Here is a 24216-nt window from a genome sequence, read left to right on the forward strand (position 1 = left end):
TAACCCCCAGATCCTTTTCAGCAGTACTACCACCTAGATAGTTATTCCCCATTTTGTAGTTGTACATATAGGATAGGATGTGGTCTTAGAATAGAAAAGTCTTCTTTTGACTGCAACCAGGATTGAAGTCCTGTCAGCACCCTTTCTTGTAAGTGAGTGATTACTCAGTTACATGAGCTGGGATGAATCTTAGTCCAGTAGGCTAGCCTAGAATTTTTAGGCACATCCAGTCAGTTGGAATGACTAAATAAATAGATACAGTAGATCAAGAAAAGAGTTAGCTCTGACTTAAGTCAGTTGGCAAAGAATAATTCATATGATGAATTAACACAGTGAGAAAGCTTCAGCCAATAGCCTGGAATGAAGACCGATGCCTACCTACAGCACAAGCGTCATGAACAATCTCTTCATTTGCTATTTTAAGAAGGTTCAGGCCAGGAGAGAAAATGTCGCTGTTGTGAAGCTTGTCAGTAAATTAACAATTGTTGCTAGTGCTTTCTTTAGACGCATTCTACCAGTAGCTGCCAAACTGGGAGAGGATGGAGTCTGGGCCTGACTGCTGGAAATAAGAGAGGTAAGAGAATGGTTTAGGCATCAGCATGATGTAAGGTTCAGCTGCATAGCTGTGCAAAGACCAACGTCACTGTAGCATAACTCTGTCCCCCCTCTAAGTCCATGAGGTCTTGCTTCATCTGTTGGCACTTCCTAGTAGCCACTCCTCAGAAATGACCTGGAGCAGCTGGATGGAGGATGTCAAGCCTGGGCTCTGGTAGCAGGTATGGAGGGATTCAGGTTGCCCTGGTGGGGCTCTCAGTCCCCCCATTGCCATCCAGGGTAACTTTTATAGCCCTAGGCAAAACCATTTATGGATTATGAAGACTGCCCCATAGGCCAAGCACCCACAGAATGCTGAGAAGAGGCAATAGGTGCGACAGGGCACTTTGGAGCTACCTCAGTATGGATTTATTTTCAGAGCACCAGAGAGTAACAGGTTTCTCACAGGGACATGCAGAAACCCACCCTACCACAAAAATACAGTCACCTGCCCTGGAAACCTGCTGCATCCTGTCCCCTGGGAGGCACAGGTACCTGCTCCCCTCCCTAGGAATGCACAGGAACCTGCCCCGCCCCCCAGGGACACACAGGAACCTGCCCCCTCCGCCCCCCAGGGACACACAGGAACCTGTCCCTCCAACCTGACGCCCCACCCATGGAGACCCAGGAACCTGCCCCCCCCCCTCAGGGACACCAAGGAAGAAACCAGCCTCCTAAGCCCCGCCCCCAACACACCTAGAGCCTCCCCCAAGCACAAGGGAGCCGGCAGAAGCGCGCGCGCCTTTACGCAACCGGGCGCGCGACGCGCGGGACCAGGCGTTGTGGGCGGGGCCTGGCCAATCCCCGCCCCTGGACCGTCACATCCCCGCAGCCGGCGGCGCGAGCTCGGGCGGGTTCCGGGTCAGTTGCCCGGTTTCGTTCTGCGCTGTCGGACGTTTCCTCCAGCCCCGCGGAGCCTCGCACCTGCCGTTGCCGCCGCCATGTGAGTGCGGGTCCCGGAGCGTCTCCGCGCCCGCTGCGGCCGGGCCGGGCCTGCTGGGAGCTCGGGGGGGTCGCAAGTGGGGGGCTGCCCGGCGGCCACCTTCCCGGGCGGGCGGGCCTGCGGGGGGGCTGCGGGCGCGAGGCGGGGGGCGCGGCGCCGGGCGGGCCTGGGCGGGCGGGGGGCGCGGCGCCGGGAGCGCGAGGCGGGGGGCGCGGCGCGGGGCGGGGCGGGGGGGTAAAGGCCGCTCGTGTCCCCGTGACAGGCCAGGCCTGGGCGTGTCGCTGAGCCGCTGCTCGGTGCACGGGCCTGGGCAGGGCGCGGCCGGGCACAACGGGCGGGCATGGGCCGTGGTAGCCCGCGGCATTGCCCGCTCGCCGCGCTGGGTGTGGGCACGGCCGGCCGTGCGGCCCGGGCTCGCATCTCCCTGCGCCACGCCTGGGGTCGGGTCTTGAGCCAGGGCGGATCCGTGCTGGGTCCGGTGCTCGCAAGTCACACATACTCGGCACACCACTTCTGAAAGGCTGCCAACCCCTGCTTGAGTGTCTCTTTTAAACGACCTAATAATGAAAAGCTTACAGTGAAGGCAAAAGCGTGATAGAATGCAAAAAGAATTGATAAAAGAGCATGGAAAATCCTGAAGTTATGTGTTTCAGGGATCAGAATCCTAGAAATGTAGGACTGGAAGGGACCTCGAGAAGTAGTCCAGTCCAGTCCCCTGTGTTGTGGCAGGACCAAGTAAATCTTCTAGACCACCTCTGACAGGTGTTTCCAGAGCTTAACTACCCTAATAGTCAGAAAGTGTGTGGACCGGACCTGCTGCTGTGGGGACGTGGGGGTACAGCTGGACTTGGATCTGCACACCAGTGTGTGTCACACATGGTCCTACCACCACAGCTGGTCTCTGCTTTCTAATGTGGCAGCTGCCATCATCCACTTGTTGTGTGCTGTAACTTTATGCAGGAAGCCTTACCTCTGTGTTTCTTAGAGTAGTGATGAGTCACAAGGGGTTTACTAAGTCACAGAAAACTTATGCTTTCTTGCTGTATGCCTCTTAAGGGTGATAGATGTGACTTCTGTAAGGGCTGCCTTTACAGACTAGGAAAGAGTGAAATATGAATGGCATTAGATCTTTTAACTTTTTGTGGGCAATGTGTTTGGGGATATTTTTCCTTATCAAATGACTAGTGCTTTTTTTTTTTTAAAGGTTTAGCACCAGTGAAAGGAATCTGGGAATTTATATATTCCTGTTTATTCACAGAACTGGTAAATAATGGGTTGTGACTCTTACAGACAGCTTGATGCCGTGCTGTTAAATGACTTCAGTGCTAACTAGCCAGTTCATATTAGGTTGACAAAAATTAACCAAAATGTTCTTTATTTCTAGATTATAGTGTGCAGGGATGGTAAGCTCTGTGATTCTGGTTAGACTGATGTTTTTAAAATGAACGTAGGCATTCTTCTGAGCCACTAGCTAGCAATTCAGGGAGCCTTTTAAAATATACCAGCAAAAAAAAAGCCTTTTTATTTCTTTGGCTTCACCAGTTGGGAGGGAGGGGGATGTATTGTGGGATTGTTTATTTCGTTTTGGATTTATACTGCTTTATTTTACAAATTAAAGGAACCTGGTTATTTGGTGCTGTTTTTAGAAGGTGGCATATAGTGTGATGGAGTATTCATTCTATAAGCTGGCCATCAGAGGGTGTTTATAGTGACAATAGTACTTTGAGCAGTGAAAAAAAATATTAAAGCATTTTAAAATGAGAATGAGAGACAGGGGATAGTTCAAAGATTTCTCCTAAAATAGATGCTACAACAAACATGATCATAGTCCAGAAGGGGCCATTCTGATCATCTAGTCTGACTTCCTGCATTGTACTATCCAAAGAACTGCATCAAGTCCATAATTTCTGTTGGAGCTATAGCATAAGAATGACCACATTGGGTCAGACCAATGGTCCATTTAACTCAATATCCTGTCTTTTGACAGTGGCCAGTGTCAGACGCTACAGAGGGAATGAACAGAACAGGGCAATTGCAAGTGATCCATCCCATCATCCACTCCCAGCTTCTAGTGGTTGGAGGTTTCAGGACACCCGGAGCATGGGGTTCAGTCCCTGACCATCTTGGCTAATACCCGTTGATGGACCTATCCTCTCTGAACTTACCTGATCCTTTTTGGAACCCAGTTAGACTTTAGGCCTTCACAGCATCCCCTGGCAATGAGTTCTACAGGTGGAGGGTGCACCATATGAAAATATACTTCCTCTTGTTTAAAACCTGCTGACTATTAATTGGATTGGGTGACCCGTGGTTCTTGTGTTGTGTGAAGGGATAAATAACACTTCCTTATTCACTTTCTCCATATTATTCATAATTTTATAGAACTGGAAGGGACCTCGAGAAGTGATCTAGTCCAGTCCCCTTCACTCGTGGCAGGACTAAGTATTATCGAGACCCTTCCTGACAGGTGTTTGTCTAACCTGCTCTTAAAAATCTCCAAGGATGCAGATTCCACAACCTCCCTAGGCAATTTATTCCAGTGCTTAACCACCCTGACAGGAAGTTTTTCCTAATGTCCAACCTAAACCTCCCTTGCTGCAATTCGAGCCCATTGTTTCTTGTCCTATCAGAGGTTAAGGAGAACAGTTTTTCTCCCTCCTCCTTGTAACAACCTTTTATGTACTTGAAAACTGTTAAAGTACAGTTTTCTCTTTTCCAGACTAAACAAACCCAATTTTTTTCAATCTTCCCTCATAGGTCATGTTTTCTAGACCTTTAATTATTTTTGTCGCTCTTCTCTGGACTCTCTCCAATTTGCCCACATCCTTCCTGAAATGTGGCGCCCAGAACTGGACACGATACTCCAGTTGAGGCCTAATCAGTGCAGAGCAGAGCGGAAGAATTACTTTTCGTGTCTTGCTTACAACACTCCTGCTAAGACAGAGGTGGGCGAACTACAGCCTGCGGGACCATCTGGCCCAGCCCTTGAGCTCCTGGCCGGGGAGGCTAGCCCCTGGCCCCTCCCCTGCAGCCTTAGCTCGCTGTGCCATCCACGCTGTGGGCGGCGGGGCTGCAAGCTCCTGCTGGGCAGCATGGCTGCGAGAGCCGCAGGGGTGTCGTGTATGAAATTGCTCCCCGTAGGAATGTGCTACTTACGGAGCACCCGGACTGGCAGCCGTAAGTATTACGCTGTAAGCACATTCCTACGGGGAGCAATTTAATACCCTACACCTCCCTACAGCTTTGGAACCCCAATGTGGCCCTCAGGCCAAAAAGTTTGCCCTCCCCTGTGCTAAGACATCCCAGAGCAATGTTTGCTTTTTTTGCAATAGGGTTACAGTGTTGACTCGTATTGAGCTTGTGGTCCACTATGACCACCAGATTTCTTACTGCGGTACTCCTTCCTAGGCAGTTATTTCCCATTTTGTATGTGTGCAACTGATCGTTCCTTCCAAAATTGAGTCCTTTGCATTTGTCGTAATTGAATTTCATCTGTTTACTTTAGACCATTTCTCCCGTTTGTCCAGATCATTTTGAATTTTAATCCTGTCCTCCAAAGTACGTGCAACCTCTCCCAGCTTGGTATCATCTGCACATTTTATGGCACGTCTCTATGTCATTATATGAATCACTGGTGAAGATATTGAACAGAAACGGAACCAGAACTGATCCCCGTGGGACACCACTCTTTATGCCCTTCCAGCATGACTGTAAACCACTGATAACTCCTCTCTGGGAATGGTTTTCCAACCAGTTTTGCACCCACCTGATAGTAGCTCCATCTAGGTTGCACTTCCCTAGTTTGTTTATGAAAAGGTCACGTGACACAGTATCAAAAGCTTTACTAAAGTCAAAATATACCACTTCTACCACTTCCTCCCTAACCACAAGGCTTGTTACCGTGTCAAAGAAAGCTATCAGGTTGGTTTGACACGATTTGTTTTTGACAAATCCATGCTGACTGTTGTGTATCACCTTATTATCTTCTAGATGTTTGCAAATTGATTGCTTAATTATTTGCTCCATTATCTTTCTGGGATCAGAAGTTAAGATGACTAATCTGTAATTCTCTGGGTTGTCCTTATTTCCCTTTTTATAGATGGGCACTATATTTGCCCTTTTCCAGTCATCTGGAATCTCTCTCATCTTCCATGACTTTTCAAAGATCATTGCTAATGGCTCAGATTTCTCCTCAGTCAGCTCCTTGAGTATTCTAGGATGCATTTTATCAGGCCCTGGTGACTTGAAGACATCCAGTTTGTCCAAGTAATTTTTAACTTGTTCTTTCCAAATTTTAGCCTCTTCTGATCCTACCTCATTTTCACTGGCATTCACTATGTTAGATGTCCAATCACCACCAACCTTCTTGGTGAAAACTGAAGCAAAGAAGTCATTAAGTACTCCTGCCATTTCCACATGTTCTGTTGTTTTTCCCACCTCATTGAGTAATGGGCCTATCTTGTCCTTGGTCTTCCTCTTGCTTCTAATGTATCTGTAGAATGTTTTCTTGTTACTCTTTGTTTCTAGGTAGTTTGATCTCGTTTTGTGCCTTGGCCTTTCTAATTTTGTCCCTACCTACTTGTGTTGTTTGTTTATATTCATCCTTTGTAATTTGATCTGGTTAAAAGATAGGAAACAAAGGGTTGCTATAAAGGGTCAGTTTTCAGAATGGAGAGAGGTAAATAGTGGTGTCCCCCAGGGGTAAGTTCTGGGACCAGTCCTATTCAACATATTCATAAATGATCTGGAAAAAGGGATAAACAGTGAGGTGGCAAAATTTGCAGATGGTACACAATTACTAAAGATAGTTAAGACCCAGGCAGACTGAAGAGCTACAAAAGAATCTCTCAAAACTGGGAGACTGGGCAACAAAATGGCAGATGAAATTTGATGTTGATAAATGCAAAGTAATGCACATTGGAAAGCATAATCCCAACTATACATGTAAAATGATGGGGTCTAAATTAGCAGTTACCACTTAAGAAAGAGATCTTGGAGTCATTGTGGATAGTTCTCTGAAAACATCCACTGAATGTGCAGCGGCAGTCAAAAAAGCGAACAGAATGCTGGGAATAATTAAGAAAGGGATAGATAATAGGACAGAAAATATCATGTTACTGCTATATAAATCCATGGTACTCCCACATCTTGAATACTGTGTACAGATGTGGTCTCCCCATCTCAAAGAATCATAGAATATCAGGGTTGGAAGGGACCTCAGGAGGTCATCTAGTCCAACCCCCTGCTCAAAGCAGAACCGATCCCCAACTAAATCATCCCAGCCAGGGCTTTGGCAAGCCTGACCTTTAAAACGTTCTAGGGAAGGGGATTTCACCACCTCCCTAGGTAACACATTCCAGTGTTTCACCACCCTATCATAGTGTGAAAGTTTTTCCTAATATCCAACCTAAATCTTCCCCACTGCAACTTGAGACCATTACTCCTTGTTCTGTCATCTGCTACCACTGAGAACAGTCTAGAGCCATCCTCTTTGGAACCCCCTTTCAGGGAGTTGAAAGCAGCTATCAAATCCCCCCTCATTCTTCTCTTCTGAAGACTAAACATCCCCAGTTCCCTCAGCCTCTCCTCATAAGTCATGTGTTCCAGTTCCCTAATAATTTTTGTTGCCCTCCACTGGTCTCTTCCCAATTTTTCCACATCCTTCTTGTAGTGTGGGGCCCCAAACTGGACACAGTACTCCAGATGAGGCCTCACCAATCTCAAATAGAGGGAACGATCACGTCCTTCGATCTGCTGGCAGTGCCCCTACTTATACATCCCAAAACGCCATTGGCCTTCTTGGCAACAAGGGCACACTGTTGTCTCATATCCAACTTCTCGTCCACTGTAACCCCAAGGTCCTTTTCTGCAGAACTGCTGCCGAGCCATTCGATCCCTAGTCTGTAGTGGTGCATGGGATTCTTCCGTCCTAAGTGCAGGACTCTGCACTTGTCCTTGTTGAACCTCATCAGGTTTCTTTTGGCCCAATCCTCCAATTTGTCTAGGTCCCTCTGTATCCTATCCCTACCCTCCAGTGTATCTACCACTCCTCCCAGTTTAGTGTCATCTGCAAACTTGCTGAGGGTGCAATCCACACAATCCTCCAGATCATTTATGAAGATATTGAACAAAACTGGCCCCAGGACCAACCCCTGGGGCACTCCACTTGATACCGGCTGCCAACTAGACATGGAGCCATTGATCACTACCCGTTGAGCCCGACAATCTAGCCAGCTTTCTTTCTATCCACCTTATCGTCCATTCATCCAGCCCATACTTCTTTAACTTGCTGGCAAGAATGCTGTGGGAGACCGTGTCAAAAGCTTTGCTAAAGTCAAGGAACAACACGTCCACTGCTTTCCCTTCATCCACAGAGCCAGTTATCTCATCATAGAAGGCAATTAGATTAGTCAGGCATGACTTGCCCTTGGTGAATCCATGCTGACTGTTCCTGATCACTTTCCTCTCCTCTAAGTGCTTCAGAATTGATTCCTTGAGGACCTGCTCCATGATTTTTCCAGGGACTGAGGTGAGGCTGACTGGCCTGTAGTTCCCAGGATCCTCCTTCTTGCCTTTTTTAAAGATGGGCAGTACATTAGCCTTTTTCCAGTCATCTGGGACCTCCCCTGATCGCCATGAGTTTTCAAAGATAATGGCCAATGGCTCTGCAATCACATCCGCCAACTCCTTTAGCACTCTTGGATGCAACGCATCCGTCCCCATTGACTTGTGCTCGTCCAGCTTTTCTAAATAGTCTCGAACCACTTCTTTCTTCAGAGGGCTGGTCACCTCCTCCCCATGCTGTGCTGCCCAGTGCAGTAGACTTCCACAATTCAACGGTCTCTCTCCAGGCCTTTTCCTTCCACGGGGAGGATGGACGAGAACACCACGTGCGCCTCAAACTCCTTTATCCTTCTTCCCAGAGCCACATAGTCCGCAGTGATCCGCTCAAGGTCATTCTTGGCAGTTTCATTGGTGCCCACATGAAGAAGCAGGAAGTGGTAGTGATCTGAGGGCTTGATGAGTCTCGGCAGTCTCTCCGTCACATCACGAATCTTAGCTCCTGGCAAGCAGCAGACTTCTCGGTTTTCCCGGTCGGGGCGGCAGATAGATGATTCAGTCCCCCTGAGGAGAGAGTCCCTGACCACCACCGCCCGCCTTCTTCTCTTGGGAGCGGTGGTCGTGGAACCCCCCAACCCTAGAACAGTGCATCCCATGCCTTCCAATCGGCGGAGTCTCCTTCTGCTCCCTTCCCTCAGACATATCATTTGGTCCACTCTCCGCATTAGTACCTGTGGAGAGAACATGAAAACGGTTACTTACCTGTATCTGCCCTGCTGGTATATGGACGTTCCCCTTTTTTCTTCTGGAGGTCACATGATGCCAAATTTCTTCACCATCCTTCTGTCCCCGATGTGCAGCCTGCTCTGAATCTTCAGAACCTTGTGCCCGTAGAAGCCTATCCTGACATCCGTCCAGGAAATCTTCAGTTTCTCTTATGCAACGCAGGGTCAATACCTGTTGCTCCAGACCTTGAACCTTCTCTTCCAGTATGGAGACCAGCTTGCACTTTGTACAGACAAAGTCGCATCTGTCCTGTGGAAGAAAGACAAACATAGCACATCCAGTGCAGGTCACAACAGCTGAACACCCCCCATCCATATTACCTTCCTTCTACAAGCTTCCTCAGGAGTTGTAGTAATTACTCAGAGAATCCGGCAAGATGTAAGCCTCAGTGGGCTCTCCGCAGGCGAACTCCCAGGCAGACTCCTTTTGTTAGCTGCTCTGCTGTTTGCTGCTCAGCTGGTTCGCAACTGACTGGCTTTTTATGCAGTCAGGCCCACTTAAGGCTCGCCTGGAACAAAGCACACCCAGTTCCCGCCCTTTTCAAACAGCCAATCAAGCACACAGTCACACTGTCCTCACAATAAACACTCAGATACTCACCAACAAAGCCTCCTTAATGCAGCCCTTAGCGTACCTCCTCTCAGGCAGATCCCAGGCAAACTCCTTTTGTTAGCTGCTCAGCTGGTTCGCAACTGAAGATGTATTGGAATTGGAAAAGGTTCAGAAAAGGGCAACAAAAATGATTAGGGGTATGGAATGGCTTCTGTATGAGGAGAGATTAATAAGACTGGGACTTTTTAGCTTGGAAAAGAGATGGCTAAGGGGAGATACGATTGAAGTATATAAAATCGTGACTGATGTAGAGAAAGTAGATAAGGAAGTGTTGTTTACTCCTTCTCATAACACAAGAATTAGGGTTCACCAAATGAAATTAATAGGCAGCAGGCTTAAAACAAATAAAAGGAAGTATTTCTTCATACAACACACAGTCAACCTGTGGAACTCCTTGCCAGAGGATGTTGTGAAGGCCAAGACCATAACAGGTTCAAAAAAGAACTAAATAAATTCGTGGAAGATAGGTTCATCAATGGCTACTAACCAGGATGGGCAGGAACGGTGTCCCTAGCCTCTGTTTGCCATAAGCTGGGAATGAGCGACAGGGGATGGATCACTTGATTACCTGTTCTGTTCATTCCCTCTGGAGCACCTGGCCCCGGCCACTGTTGAAAGACAGGATACTGGGTTAGATGGACCTTAGGTCTGACCCAGTATGGCCATTCTTAAGTTCTTATGTGTGACCTAGTTTCCACTTTTTGTAGCATTCTTTTTTGATTTTTAGATCATTGAAGATCTCCTGGCTAAGCCAGGGTGGTCTTTTTCCATACTTCCTATCTCTTCTACGCAGTGGGATAGTTTGCTCTTGTGCCCTTAATAATGTCTCTTTGAAAAACTGCCAACTGTCTTCTCTTGTTTTTTCCCATTACACTTGCTTCCCATGGGATCTTAACTACCAACTCCCCAAGTTTGCTAAAGTCTGCCTTCTTGAAGTCCATTCTCTATTTTGCTGTTCTCCCTCCTACCATTCCTTAGAATCATGAACTCTCTAATTATATGATCCTTTCAGTTCATCTTTTCCAAGCTGACTAGTCCCAGTCTTTTATCTTTCCTCATATGAAAGCTGTTGCATACCTTCTGATCGTTCTTGTTGCCCTTCTCCGTAATTTTTCCAATTCTAATATCTTTTGTGAGATGGGGTTATAGTAACTGTGGTGCAGTATTCAAGATGTGGGCATACCATGGATTTATATAGCAGCATTATGATATTTTTTCTGATATATCCCTTTCCTAATGCTTACCAACATTGTTAGCTTTTTTGACTGCCACTGCACATTGAGCAGATGTTTTCAGAGAACTACCAATGATGACTCCAAGATCTATCTTGAGTAGTAAGAGCTAACTTATACATACAAAATGATGGTGTCTAATTGAGATTGTTTTCCAATGTGCATTTGTCATCTGCCATTTTCTTGCCCGCTTACCCAGTTTAGTGAGATCCCGTTGTAACTCTTCGCAGCCAGCTTTGGGTCTTCTACAAACTTTGCCACCTCACTGTTCAGCCCTTTTCCAGATCATTTATTAATAGATCCTTGAAGGACTATGCTATTTACCACTTTCTATTGTGAAAACTGACCATGTATTTCTACCCTTTATTTCCTATTTTTAACCAGTTACTGATCTATGAGAGGACCTTCCCTTTTAAGCAAACTAAGGAGTCATGGGATAAGAGCCTTTTTGGTGCAGGAACTTGTCAAAGGCTTTCTGAAAGTCCAAGTACACTGTCAACTGGATCACCCTTGTCCATATGCCTGTTGACTCCCTCAGAGAATTCTAATAGATTGGTGAGGCATGATTTCCCTCTGCAAAAGCAATGTTGACTTTCCTCAACATATTGTGGCTATCTAATATATCTGATAATTCTGTTCTTTACTATAGTACCAAGCACATTGGTTGAAACTAAAGTTACATTTACCAGCTTGTAATTGTCAGGATCACCTCTGGAGCCTTTTTTTTAAAAATCAGTGTTACGTTAGCTATCCTGCTGTCATCTGGTATAGAGGCTGAGTTAAGTGATAGGGTGCATACCACTGTTTAGTAGTTTTGCAGTTTTGTATTTGAGCTCCTTCAGAACCATGTGTTCCTGGTGACTTACCGCTGTTTAATTTCTCAGTTGGTTCCAAAACCACCTCTATTGATACATCAATCTGAGACAGTTCCTTAGATTTGTCACATAAAAAGAATGGTTCAGATGTGGAGATCTTCTCCACATCCTCTGCAGTGAAGACCAGTGCAAAGAATTCCTTTAGCTTCTCCAGCAGCCTTGTCGTCTTTGAGTGGTCCTCTAGCACCCCAATCGTCCAGTGACCCCACTGACTGTTTGGCAGACTTCCTGCTTCTGAAGTACTTAACAAAAAAATTGTTGTTGGGTTTTTTTCTTTAGCTAGTTGTTTTTCACATTCTTTTTTGACCTGTGGCCTTATACTTTTACACTTGACTTGCCTGAGTTTATGCACCTTCCTATTTTCCTCAGTATGATTTGACTTCCAATTTTTAAAAGGATGCCTTTTTGCTTGTCACTGTGTCCATGCAGTCTTCAGGCATTTCACCTTTGACTTTTCCTTCTAATTTCCATTTAACCAGCTTCCTCAGTTTTGTGTAGTTCCCCTTTTTGAAACATAGTGAGTCTTGATTTAAAGACTTCCAAGTGATGGAGAACCCACACATCTCTATGTAAGTAACTTTGTTTAAGGACACCTGAGGCCCAGTTGGTGTCCTGTCCTGTGTCCTATCTAGAATTGTGTTCATAATCAATATTGAAAGGTGGTACAGTAAGCAAATAATAAAAGGCCAAAATGTAGATCAAGGGTTCTCAACCTTTTTCTTTCTGAGGCCCACCCAACATGTTATAAAAACTCCACAGCCCACGTGCCACAGCAACGGTTTTTCTGTATATAAAAGCCAGGAACAACATTGAGGGTAGCAAGCAAGGCAATTGCCCAGGTCCCCATGCCACAGTGGGTTCCCACCAAGCTGAGTTGCTCAGGCTTTGGCTTCAGCCCCGTGCAGTGGGGCTTTGGCTTTCTGTCCTGGGCCCCAGCAAGTCTAATGCTGGCCATGCTTGGTGGCCCCCCCTGAAACCTGCTTGCGGCCCACCCACTCCCACCCTCCAGGGGGCCCCAGACCCCTACTTGAGAACCGCTGTTGTAGATGTCTTATGTGTACAAACTGTAAATGTGCCTGTTCTTCCTCCACTGGGGATACACAAGGCAAATCGGACTCCTGAAAGGAGTGCAATAGTCTGGAAAGGTTGAGTCCCACTGCTCTGCAGGGCTTCTTGCACCTTCTTCTGAAACATCTGGTACTGGCCACTGCCTCTCTATTCTGTGGTGAACTTTTAGGAAAACAAGCCGTGTATGTTGCATGCTTCCAGTGACTGACATAATCTTTTTCTGAGTTCAGTAGCTTCCGAAAAGAATTTAAATTCCCAAGTTCATCAAAGGGGGGGGAAAAGTGTGCACAAGCTCATGTGCTTTTTATTGCAAATGTCGGGGGTGGGGGGGAGATCCCTAAACCCATGTTCTTGGCCAATCAAGAGCAACTATACGCTATGCTCTGAGCTGTAGTGCCGCTCTTCTCTCTCCCACCTGCTTCTCTGCTCTCCGGTGCCATTGTAGCCATTCATTGGTGGTAAGTTTGGAACTCTGAATGGCTAAAGTCTGAATTCTATGGCTAAAGCTTGCTGCTGAAGCTTCACTCCTCCACTGCAAAAGAAATCTAACTTTTTCTTCTGCATTTTAGCTCCTAGGGAATGTTCTTCCTTTCTTTGTTATGACCATTGGTGTTTACACTTATTTTCTCTGGTTTGTATATACCTTTGTTTGCAAATTACCCAAGCATACTTCTAGGTGGTGTATAAATGTAGTTAATGATATGATATCATAGTGTAAGTGTCTCTACACTGCAGGTCAACAAGTGGCCCTGGAAGCTCAAGTAATGCCTCTGGCAGTAATCGTCGCCTTCAGCAGACACAACACCAAGTAGATGAGGTATGGCTCTTATATAGAGCAGCTTTACCATCCCTTTGACCATGGGAAACTTGACAGAAGGAAGACATATGGAAGTGTTGTGTGGGCAAAGTTTAAATTTGTCTCCTTCAGTGTATGAACCAAAAGCTAGTATGTCTTCATCGTTTGTCCCTCTTGTGATCTGAACTATCATCTTGAGACTCATTGTGGGAAACCTGTAATATTTTCCAGGTGTTGACCTGCTCCTGCAAAGATGACTATCTTTTGAGCCAGTGTGTTAGCTGCATGACTCCAGTTGGTTTCTGACAGAGAATGAGGTTTGCTGTATGGAAATCCACAATTGCCAGGGATTTCTAGTTGTGTATCAAAACTGTGGCAAAACTTACTGTGTGAGCCAAAAGCCATCCTTGGCTGAGAGCCTCATTTCTTTCTTGCTGGATGGGGTAGCACAAAACTTCCTTTTCATAAGTCATAGGTGCTTTGTGTGTCAAAAGAAACATTGGACAGTAACTCGCTTAATGTTGTAGTTATGTTCCTGAAAAAAGCTACTTTAAGTGAATCCAGTTTCCCCTAAGAATTAATGTAAAAGGGGGGCTAGATTCCAGGGAAATTTTTTGCCAGAGGTGGTGGAGTCAGAGGGTGGGATGTTTCCCAGAGAATGCCTTACTGCTAAATGATGAACTAGCACTCGGCTGAGCCCTCAAGAATTAACATGTTGTTAATGTAGCCTTACACTCTACAAGACAGCACAAATAGAGGGAGGAGACACAGCATGGCATAGAGAGAGAGACGCACGCACGGTGTGTCTGTGTGAGAGAGGGAGAGAGACACACACGGTGTGTCTGTGTGAGAGAGAGAGATGTGCATTGCCCCTTAAGTACGCTGACCCCACTCTAAGTACACTGCCTTTTTAAGTAGATCAGCAAGTTGAGACAGCAGCTGCTGCCAGCAAGCTCCCTGTCCTGAGCCCTGTCGTGTCCTCCCTTGCTCTGTGGAGATAGGGTACAGGAGCTGGGGGAGGGGGACACCCTGACATTAGCACCCCTCTTCTTCCCCCCTGCCTGCACAGCAAGCAGGAGGCTCCCGGGAGCAGCTCCAAGGCAGAGGACAGGAGCAGCACATGGCTGTGGGGGGAAGGACAGCTGAACTGCCCAGCAATTGATAGCCTGCTGGGTGGCTGCTGCACAGGGAACTTAGGGGAGCTGATGCGAGGCTGCTGGTCTACCCTGGTTCCAAGCCCCCACCAGGGAGCTCCAACAGGCTGCTCTTTCTGCAAGCAGTGGACAAAGCAGGTGGTTGCCAAACAACTTTTATAAGGGAGCATTGCACAACTTTAAACAAGCATGTTCTCTAATTGATCAGCAACGTAACAATGTTAAGTGAGCAGTTACTGTATTGTTCAAATGCCAGTTGTGGCTCCATAACTGAGTTTTTCTTATACCCTTCTCTAACATGCTAGGTTATTAGTGGAATACTTTTTGTTTCAGTAGGAGTAAGTTTATAAACAAAGTATCTGATATTGAAACCCCAAGGCAGGCATTGGGGATCTCCAACTCAGTTACTTAATTCCACAAATCTTTTAACTAATATAAGAACCTAAGTTCAATATTGTCTACTCTTAATCAAAAAGGCAATATCTTCTGCTTTATTTAAAAAAACTTGAATGATGTTAATGTTATAAAAGGGGTTTGTCAGGATCTGCTGCATGCTTAAAGTGTTCAAGGGAATGAACATCTAATGAATGAATAACTTACCGTGACTATTAAATCACTGTAGGTGGTTGACATCATGAGGGTGAATGTGGACAAGGTGTTGGAACGAGATCAGAAGCTGTCAGAGTTGGATGACCGTGCTGACGCACTGCAGGCAGGAGCTTCCCAATTTGAGACCAGTGCTGCCAAGCTGAAAAGAAAGTATTGGTGGAAGAACTGTAAGGTAACCATGACTCGAGTATTTCCAATACAAATTAATGTGACTAAAAACTATAAGTAGTTGAATACTATGTAAAGGGGAAGAAATCCATGTGACTTCAACCATGAGAACATATGGCCAATTTCCGCAGCCTTTACTCATGGTGAATAGTATTTAAGATTACAACATCTGGTCCTTAATGAGCATCTGGCTTAGTGAAGTAGATGAACTGGCCAAAAGTTGGGTGCCCAGGCCATGTTCCTTCACACAAAACATTCTCCAGGACAGAAATGTTGCCAAGGATAAATGTATGTACTAGTTTAAGGTGTTGGAGATCTAAGAGGAAGAAATTCAGTGATATGGATTGAATGACGATAACACAGACATAGCACTATAAAGAACCTTTAGTCTCTTCCTGTAATTAGCAGACATGACTGTAAGGCCTGGGAGCATACTCTTTATTTGCTGAGAAGCCAAGACAGAGTGGAAAACATTAATTGTAAGGCAGGGGAGCAGTAGTTGGGTCTAGAGAAGAAGCTTTTGCCCTTTTTTTTTTTTAAATATCTAAGTGAGTTGTTTGTACTAAATGATGTGCTTTTTTAACAGATGTGGGCAATATTGATAGCAGTTGTTCTCATCATCATCATCATCATCATCGGTAAGTGTTTAGCTAAAGCACTATTTTGTCAGTAGGACTAGCGTACGTGGGGCATACGACTAAATCGAATGCAAAAAGTTAATGTAACACTCTCTGGGTGTGACTGCTCATACATAGGTCATAATATTCAAAAGTTAAGGTTCACACAGTAACGCTAACTTAGCCGTATTGCATGCTTGACATATGCAGGAGTCCAAAAGAGTACTTATGCTGCTAAATTGATATTTGAACATAATCTGTGCAATGTGGTGAAATTATGGCTTCTGTGGGAACCTTAACTGTTGAATCTCAGGCTCTTGCGCACTGAGCAGAAATGGGATTTCACAAGAGACTGGGACTCTTGAGTTCCAGTCCCAGCTCTGCCAGTGACTGTGAGCCTGACCAGGTCACTTGACCACTTCTTTGCCTCAGCAGAAAGAACGAGGAGTACTTGTGGCACCTTAGAGACTAACCAATTTATTTGATCATAAACTAATTTAGGCCACGAAAGCTTATGCTCAAATTAAATTGGTTAGTCTCTAAGGTGCCACAAGTACTCCCCATTCTTTTTGCTGATACAGACTAACACGGCTACCACTCTGAAACCTGTTCTTTGCCTCAGTTTCTCAATCTTTAAAATGGGGATAATGATGCATACCTCACAGGGGTTTCCAAAGAATACATGAAGTGCCTTGAGAACCTTAAGATGAGAGGAGCTGTGGACATACACATTTCTCACATTCATCTTTCACAGTATTTCTACATTTATTAATCCTTTGGACTCCAGGTTCAACATCCTTATGTCACCTTTTTCTTGCAAAGCAGTCTGTCCCTCTTCTATTGGGTCACACCCTTTTCTTAGTCCCAAAATGGATACTCCAGCCAATCAGACTCCCCTTGCTGTCTTCCAGCCCAGAAGTCAGGCAAAACAAACAACAAAAAAGTAGGGAACCTTCATATAAGACTCCTCCTCCTCCAATCCTCAATAGTGCTTAGATAGCAAGGTAGTTAGGCCAGGTCTACACTGTAAACTTACATAGTTATCAGTGTCGTGCAGGGGTGTGAAAAATCCACACCCGTGAGCAACACAGTTATACCAGCCTAACCCCTATTGTTGACAGGAGAGCTTTTCCCTTCAACACAGCTACCGCCTCTCATGGAGGTGGATAACTATGCCAATGGGAGAAACTCTTCCATCAGTGTAGTATTGTCTTCACTGACACGCTACAGCAGCCCAGCTGCACTAGTGCCACTGCACTTAAAACCCTGCCCTTAGACTCAGTCCAGGCAAGAGCCTTGATCTGCCTAGCCTCACTTGAGTGCAGGAAACCCCCCTGACTTCATGCACTAGTTTTCCTGCTGGAGCAGAAGCCTGGGGGAGAAGGACAGGCAGTTCTCAAGGATTCATCACCAGTGAACAAGCTGTTTAAACAGAAGTATATTGCAGTAGAAGTTTTAAGAGGAAAGAAATTCATGGTCCCTTGTTTGATATCCAGCTTTCACTTGTCCCAACTTCTGAATGTTGCCAGATGTACCCTTATGTATACAATAGTCACAAGCCCATTATTATAACTGGTAACAAACTTATAAATACAAATGCAAGTGGAGATGTTTCTGGTGCATGCAAGGAAGCTGTGGATTCATACTCTGGCTGTAGTAGAGCCAGGGAGCTTATAACTATTTACACTGCTTGGTGTTCAGCGGTTTGAATTTGTGATGTAGCTGTTAAAAAAAAAAAAAAAAAAAAAAAAAAAACCTTTCCAGCAGGATTCATTTACTCTCAAGCTCTGACAGCATATTCATTTCTCACCTTTGGGCTTGTTTGTAACACAATCTACAGCAACTTGTGGGGGAGGGATAGCTCAGTGGTTTGAGCTTTGGCTTGCTAAACCCAGGGTTGGGAGTTCAATCCTTGAGGGGACCATTTAGGGATATGGGGCAAAAATTGGGGATTGGCCCTGCTTTGAGCAGGGGGTTGGACTAGATGACCTCCTGAGGTCCCTTCCAACCCTTATATTCTAACTAATTGTGATGCTACAAACAGAATTCTGACCATAGGTGAGAAATACCTGGTACATAAATTTTAAAAGCCAATCCCATGTAAGAATGAAACTATGGTAAAACAAACACAGGAAATTATTTAGAATTTCCTTTTGTTGAATACTTTAAGTTGCAGGATTGTCTTATGCCTCTTTGATGTGGAGGGAAGAGGACTGTCGCTTTTCCAATCCTTATTTTTCTGTTGTAGTCTGGAATGTGTCCTCATGAGTTACAAGAAGAAATGCAAACCAGCGGAAGCCATCTCTCTCCTTCAAACCTGCTGTATTCTCAAGCTCTCACCTGCTGATATATAAAGCAAAATTATTTTGATTAGTAATGTGTTAATTTTCTCTGGTTTATAGGAAATGTGCCTTTATTTAAAAGTTACACTTCTGATTTTAAAATGCTAATAAGCACAGCCCAAAACTTGCACAGTGCCTTGGTAATCTTGAGTATGAGCTGGTGAAGAGGATTTCGTGTTTGCATTTCAGAATCTAGAAGCAATGTATTGTTGCCGCTGTCTACTGCGTTCTAGATAAATTGGAAGAGTATGTTTGCGTATCTGTTCTCTTCACTGTCTCCTCCAGGCCCCAATTTAAAGGTGCTCTTCTGACACTACTAAAGCGGTGGAAACCAGATCTTAAATTTATGCCTTCTTGGAAGAAACTCTTAACACGTCTGCCATTTTAACAGACTTTGCCTGCCTTGCCGTACTCCATTAATGCCTTCTGACTAGTTGTGAAAGAGCCTGCCACCCTTGTAAACACTACTTATCGTTCACTGCTGTTTTATGAATATGCAGTTAAATTCTATTATTGAAGTTCTAAAGATTTGAGCACTGAACCGTTAGTGCTGCCTTGTGGTAATTGTGATTAAACACTTCCCTATGTAAGGTGTTTACATTCTCTGCAAAAGACAGTCTGTCACTTTCTGGTGTCAGTTTAATCTGAAAGAGTACCTTTAAAAATGTTTAGTGTTTGTAATGTAGACACTTACCAAAGTTGGTTTTGTTTGGGGTTTTTGTCTTTTGCCAAAAAGTAGTTCAGTGAAGACTTTTCTCTGCAAGCCAGCAAGATGTTTCCAGTGTAGAATCAGTGCCAAATGTAGTTTAAAATTTTATATATATTTATATGTAATCTCTTTGCATTACTTCACAAATTGTCTTCCTTCTCAACTTGTCCTCAGAGTGAGTGAGTCCCCTAGGACTTCAGGAAAGGCTGGTAACAAATGCTGTTGCCTCTTCCCTCTTCCCTCCAAACTTTTTAGGTAGGGGTGACTACTCTCCATGAGGAGGGAAAGAAATAACTTGGTGCTTCACCCACCCAGTCACCACTTTGTGTACCCTCTAATCTGTCTGTTTCTAATTTCTTCCCAGTCCTTGTTTCTACTTCCTCTGTATAGTTTTTCCTTTCTCTTGTCTCTTTTCCTCCCTTACTTTTTGGGGTAGATTTGCAAGTAGCTACATCGTGAAATTGATTCACGAACCTAATCGACATAGCCTGCTTCTTTGAGTGTTGGATGTTCCTTTGACTGTTGAGTTATCACACAAAAATGAGCCAGACTCTTGATGGACAAATACCAGAAAGATGTGACAGAGCACTCAGAGGGTGGCTATGTCCAAAGGTGGATCTGCCCTCTAAGCACCAAGGGAGAAATATTGGCCTCTTTACCCCCAAAGTACAAGATGCTTTAGAATGTATTTTTGATTTGGTTTTTTTGGTAGTGAGTGTTGTGGAAAGTTGCTCTGTTGGCTTATAATTAACTATCTAAGGCCTTGCCTGTTTGAGGATGAAGTGCAAGGATCACTGCAGTGACTTCTTTAAATGTACAAAGTCTCTTAGAAATTACTGTATAAATGTACCATGGACCAGTAACAAAGCTACTTGTACAAACTGAAATCTTTCTTACTCACAATTAAGAAACTGTTTACTATTTTTTATGCTGCAGCTTTTAAAGAAATATCAACTCTATGTACTAGTTCCTACACTTAGAAACCTCTGAAAGTGTGTGTCATCAGGAGGGCGTGTCCCTGCACTGTACTGGGAAAGAGGCCTTTGTAACGTTTAATAAAGTGGCTTTTGAAACTTCCTCCTGTTCCTCTGCGTGTGTGGGGGGGGGGCAGGGGGGGTAGGAAGAAAGGTCGCTGCTGCCTTGCGCTGTGGCGGGGGCGGCTGCGCCTCCGGCAGGGCGGGCGTTGAGAGCAGAGTGGGTCAAGGGCGGTTGCCGAGCTGGGCCAGGCTCTCGCCCCGGATCCCCGCCCCGGGTGATGGGGGCGCTGGGCGCTGAGTCGGCTGCTCGAGCCCCAGCCCGTAGGTGCCAGTTCTAGCCCCTAAGGGCATTGGGGGCGGGTCTCCTTGGCAGCCGCTCCCCCGCACTGCCCAATGGAGTCTGCCAGGCCCCGCCCCTTCTCGTGTCGCCTGTGAGGGCGCGGGGCTGCTGGCCCGGGGCCCCGAGGGGGGGGCGGGGCAGTGCGACAATTTGCCCTGGGCCCTGTGGCGGCCCCACGAGAGTTTTTTTTCCAGCGGCGGGGGTCCTTCCGCTCCATGCCTCCGGCGAAGTGCCCTGAAGGCCCGGGGCGGAAGGACCCCAGGCCCCCCGAATCCTCTGGGGGGCGGGGCCTGTGGCCTTGGGATGTGTGAGGGTGGCCGGGCGGAGGCAGCGCGAGGCCCCCAGGGACGGGGGGAGACCCCGCTGGCGGCTCGAGCCCGGGGAGTGATGGTCAGGGTCCGAGCTCTGGGGACTATCGCTACAGAGCCGCCGGGCTGAGGGCAAGGGCCGTCCCGCAGCCCCGGGATGGGGGCTGTAACTCACCAGTCTCGGGGGGCTCTATAACCCTTCCTATGAGCTGGGGCGGAGGTGAGGGATTGGGGGGCTCTATAACCTCCCTCCAGACTGGGGTGCAGGTGAGTGTTTGGGGGGAATCTATAACCGCCCCGGGATGGGGTGGATCTGAGGGGTTGGGGGGGTTCTATAACCCCTCCTCCCATTCCTAGGTGGAAGCGGGGGGGGGGGGGCTCTATAACACTCTTTTGGGGTAGGGGAAATGTTAAGACTGTATCACCCCCACCCCTCTGGGTTAGGGGCCTGTATAATCCGGATACAGGGAAGGGAGAGAAGAGGTGTTTGGTGTGGGTGGGACTGTGTAGCTCCCAGGGCTGAGAATGGTTTTGGAGGATGGGGGAACTCTGTAGTTCACTGGTCCAGGGAGGAGGAAGAGGAGTGGGTTTCAAAGGAAAGGAGTATGTAACACCACCAACCTGACCCCCTGGGCTACAAGGAAAGAGGATACTGTGGGCAGTGTATTATATACAGAGCTGGGTGATTGCGCATAACAGATTTTTTGGTTTGGGGCCAAACAGAAAAAGCCAAACAACACTTTGTTCAGTGTGAACTGAAAATGGACCTCAGTTTTTCTCACCAAACCTCTCATAGAGGATAGGTCCATCAATGGCTATTAGCCAGGATGGGCAGGGATGGTGTCCCTAGCCTCTGTTTTGCCAGAAGCTAGGAATGGGCGACAGGGATAGATCACTTGATGATTACCTGTTCTGGTCATTCCCTCTGAAGAACCTGGCATTGGCTACTGTCAGAAGACAGGATACTAGGCTAGATGGACCTTTCTTACTGTTCTTAACCAAACCAAAAATAAGTTTCAAGTTAAACAAAATGTTTAGTTTGACTTGAAATGAATGGATTTTTGTTTGTTTGTTCAGTCTAAGGTTATTTTCAGGTTGGTTTGGGTTTGTTTGTTTCATTTTGTATCAGTTGTCTTTTCAGAGAATGCTACAAGGAGGTGCCGGACTTCAATCTCTTACCTAGAAGCCTAAATTTGGCCTCCAGAACCTCTCTTCTGCCTTTCCCGATGTCACTGGTACCCATGTGTACCATGATCACCAGCGCCTCCCCAGCACTGCACATATGCATGTCCTAGATGTCTTGAGAGATCCCCAACCTTTGTACCTGGTAGGCAGTTGCCCATGCAGTTCTAAGCTGGTATCCAACCTACAACAGTGATCTATCCCAGATGCTTCTAAGAGAGGTGAATCTTCACCCTCCTTATATTCTCCCCAAAATAATGCATATCGGTACTTATGCAATTGTATATCTTGGAGTAGAGAAAAAATTTCCCAACCCAGCTGGTGATCAGCTTATGTCCATGAGCAGTAGTCCTAATTTTTTATCAAGTCATGAATTAGCCCCCATGTAATTGTGTAATGTATAACATTGCTAATTTGATTTGAAATACGATCCTATTAACAGGTCTGTGTTTGGACAGATGAGTCGCGTACACTGCTCCTATTAGTGTCAATATTGGGTTCACATGTAATGTCTTGCTTAAAAAAAGTGCCCCTCCTGTGCCAAAATATGATTTATTGTCCTTTGCAATAAATAATAAAGATCAGATGTTCTTTATGGTGACTCCTATGCAACTGAAATCCCCAACGCCCATGTTGGGGTTTAAATATTGAGTTTGGACAATATGCAACAGACTTAAATTACAGCAAGGGAAGTTTAGGTTGGACATTAGGAAAAAATTCCTAACTGTCAGAGTAGTTAAGCACTGAAATAAATTGCCTAGGGAGATTGTGAAATCACCATCATTGGCAATTTTTAAAAGCAAGTTAGACAAACACCTGTCATGGATGGTCTAGGTAATACTTAGTCCTGCCTCAGTGCAGGTAACTGGGCTAGAAGACCTCTCAGGGTCCCTTCCAGTCTTACAATTCTATGCATTAGTCTCTTGAATCCTGCATGTGTCTCTTTTGTATACTGTAAAAAGAAAAGGAGTACTTGTGGCACCTTAGAGACTAACCAATTTGAGCATAAGCTTTCCTGAGCTACAGCTCACTTCATCGGATGCATAAACTGGAAAATACAGTGAGGAGATTTATATATACATAGACCATGAAAAAATGGGTGTTTATCATACACACTGTAAAGAGAGTGATCATTTAAGATGAGCTATTACCAGCAGGAGGGTGGGGTAGGGGGAGAGAAAACCTTTTGAAGTGATAATCAAGGTGGGCTATTTCCAGCACATTTCCAGGAGTTAACAAGAACGTCTGAGGAACAGTGGGGGGGAGGAGGAATAAACAAGGGGAAATAGTTTTACTTTGTATAATGACTCAACCACTCCCAGTCTCTATTCAAGCCTAAGTTAATTGTATCCAATTTGCAAATGAATGCCAATTCAACAGTCTCTCGCTGGAGTCTGGATTTGAAGTTTTTTTGTTGTAGTATCGCAACTTTCATGTCTGTAATCGCGTGACCAGAGAGATTGAAGTGTTCTCCGACTGGTTTATGAATGTTATAATTCTTGACATCTGATTTGTGTCCATTTATTCTTTTACGTAGAGACTGTCCAGTTTGACCAATGTACATGGCAGAGGGGCATTGCTGGCACATGATGGCGCAGATCACATTGGTAGATGTGCAGGTGAACGAGCCTCTGATAGTGTGGTAGTGTCTATCAACTTCATGAAAAAACTCGTACAGATACAGACGGACATCATCTTCCTTTCCAAATGCAAACAGATGGACATCATACCAAAAGGACTGAAGGTAAAAAATCCATTACAATCTACATACCACACAGACTCTGCTGATAGCTTGTGCCACACGCTCTCAAAGAAGCTGCGGAACCACCTGATCAACATCCTCTACAGCAAACAGGGAAAGATTAAGAATGAGCTCTCAAAACTGGATACTCTCATAAAAAACCAACCTTCCACACACACTTCCTCGTGGCTGGACTTTACTAAAACTAGACAAGCCATTTACAACACACACTTTGCTTCTCTACAAAAGAAAAAGGACACTCAACTGTCTAAACTACTACATGCCACAAGGGGCCACAACAGTGGTTCCCTTAACCCACCCAGCAATATTGTTAATCTATCCAACTGTACTCTTAGGACAGATTCTTCTGCTGGGCTATCTCGGGGCCTCTCCTTCTGCCCCTCCACCCCCATGAACATGATACAGTTCTGTGGTGACCTAGAATCCTATTTTCGACGTTTCCGACTCAAGGAATATTTCCAACACACCTCTGAACAACATACTAATCCACAGAGACCTTCCTACCAACACTACAAAAAGAAGGATTCTAGGTGGATTCCTCCTGAAGGTCGAAACAGCAGACTGGACTTCTACATAGAGTG

General features: G+C 45.7%; 1 protein-coding gene across 2 annotated transcripts; it reads left to right on the forward strand.

Moving 5' to 3' along the window:
- Nucleotides 1-1382: 1382 nt before the first annotated feature.
- On the forward strand, nt 1383-20127 carry VAMP3 (vesicle associated membrane protein 3). Of its 2 annotated transcripts, none has more exons than XM_074975327.1 (5): nt 1383-1537; nt 13407-13488; nt 15244-15402; nt 15985-16036; nt 18643-20127. In XM_074975327.1, coding segments are annotated over exons 1-5 (321 nt in total). In that variant the 5' UTR covers nt 1383-1535; the 3' UTR covers nt 18669-20127. The 2 variants fall into 2 exon arrangements, with proteins under 2 accessions (XP_074831428.1, XP_074831429.1); XM_074975328.1 differs by having other exon boundaries at nt 18264-20126.
- Nucleotides 20128-24216: the final 4089 nt, after the last annotated feature.

The sequence above is a fragment of the Natator depressus genome, chromosome 18 (assembly GCF_965152275.1).
Source record: "Natator depressus isolate rNatDep1 chromosome 18, rNatDep2.hap1, whole genome shotgun sequence".
Lineage (NCBI taxonomy): Eukaryota > Metazoa > Chordata > Testudines > Cheloniidae > Natator > Natator depressus.

Coding starts and splice junctions, on each gene's coding strand:
- VAMP3 (XM_074975327.1), top strand. Junction 13,489..15,243: donor CACAACACCAAGTAGATGAG/GTATGGCTCTTA, acceptor AAATCACTGTAG/GTGGTTGACATCATGAGGGT. Junction 16,037..18,642: donor CATCATCATCATCATCATCG/GTAAGTGTTTAG, acceptor TGTCTCCTCCAG/GCCCCAATTTAAAGGTGCTC.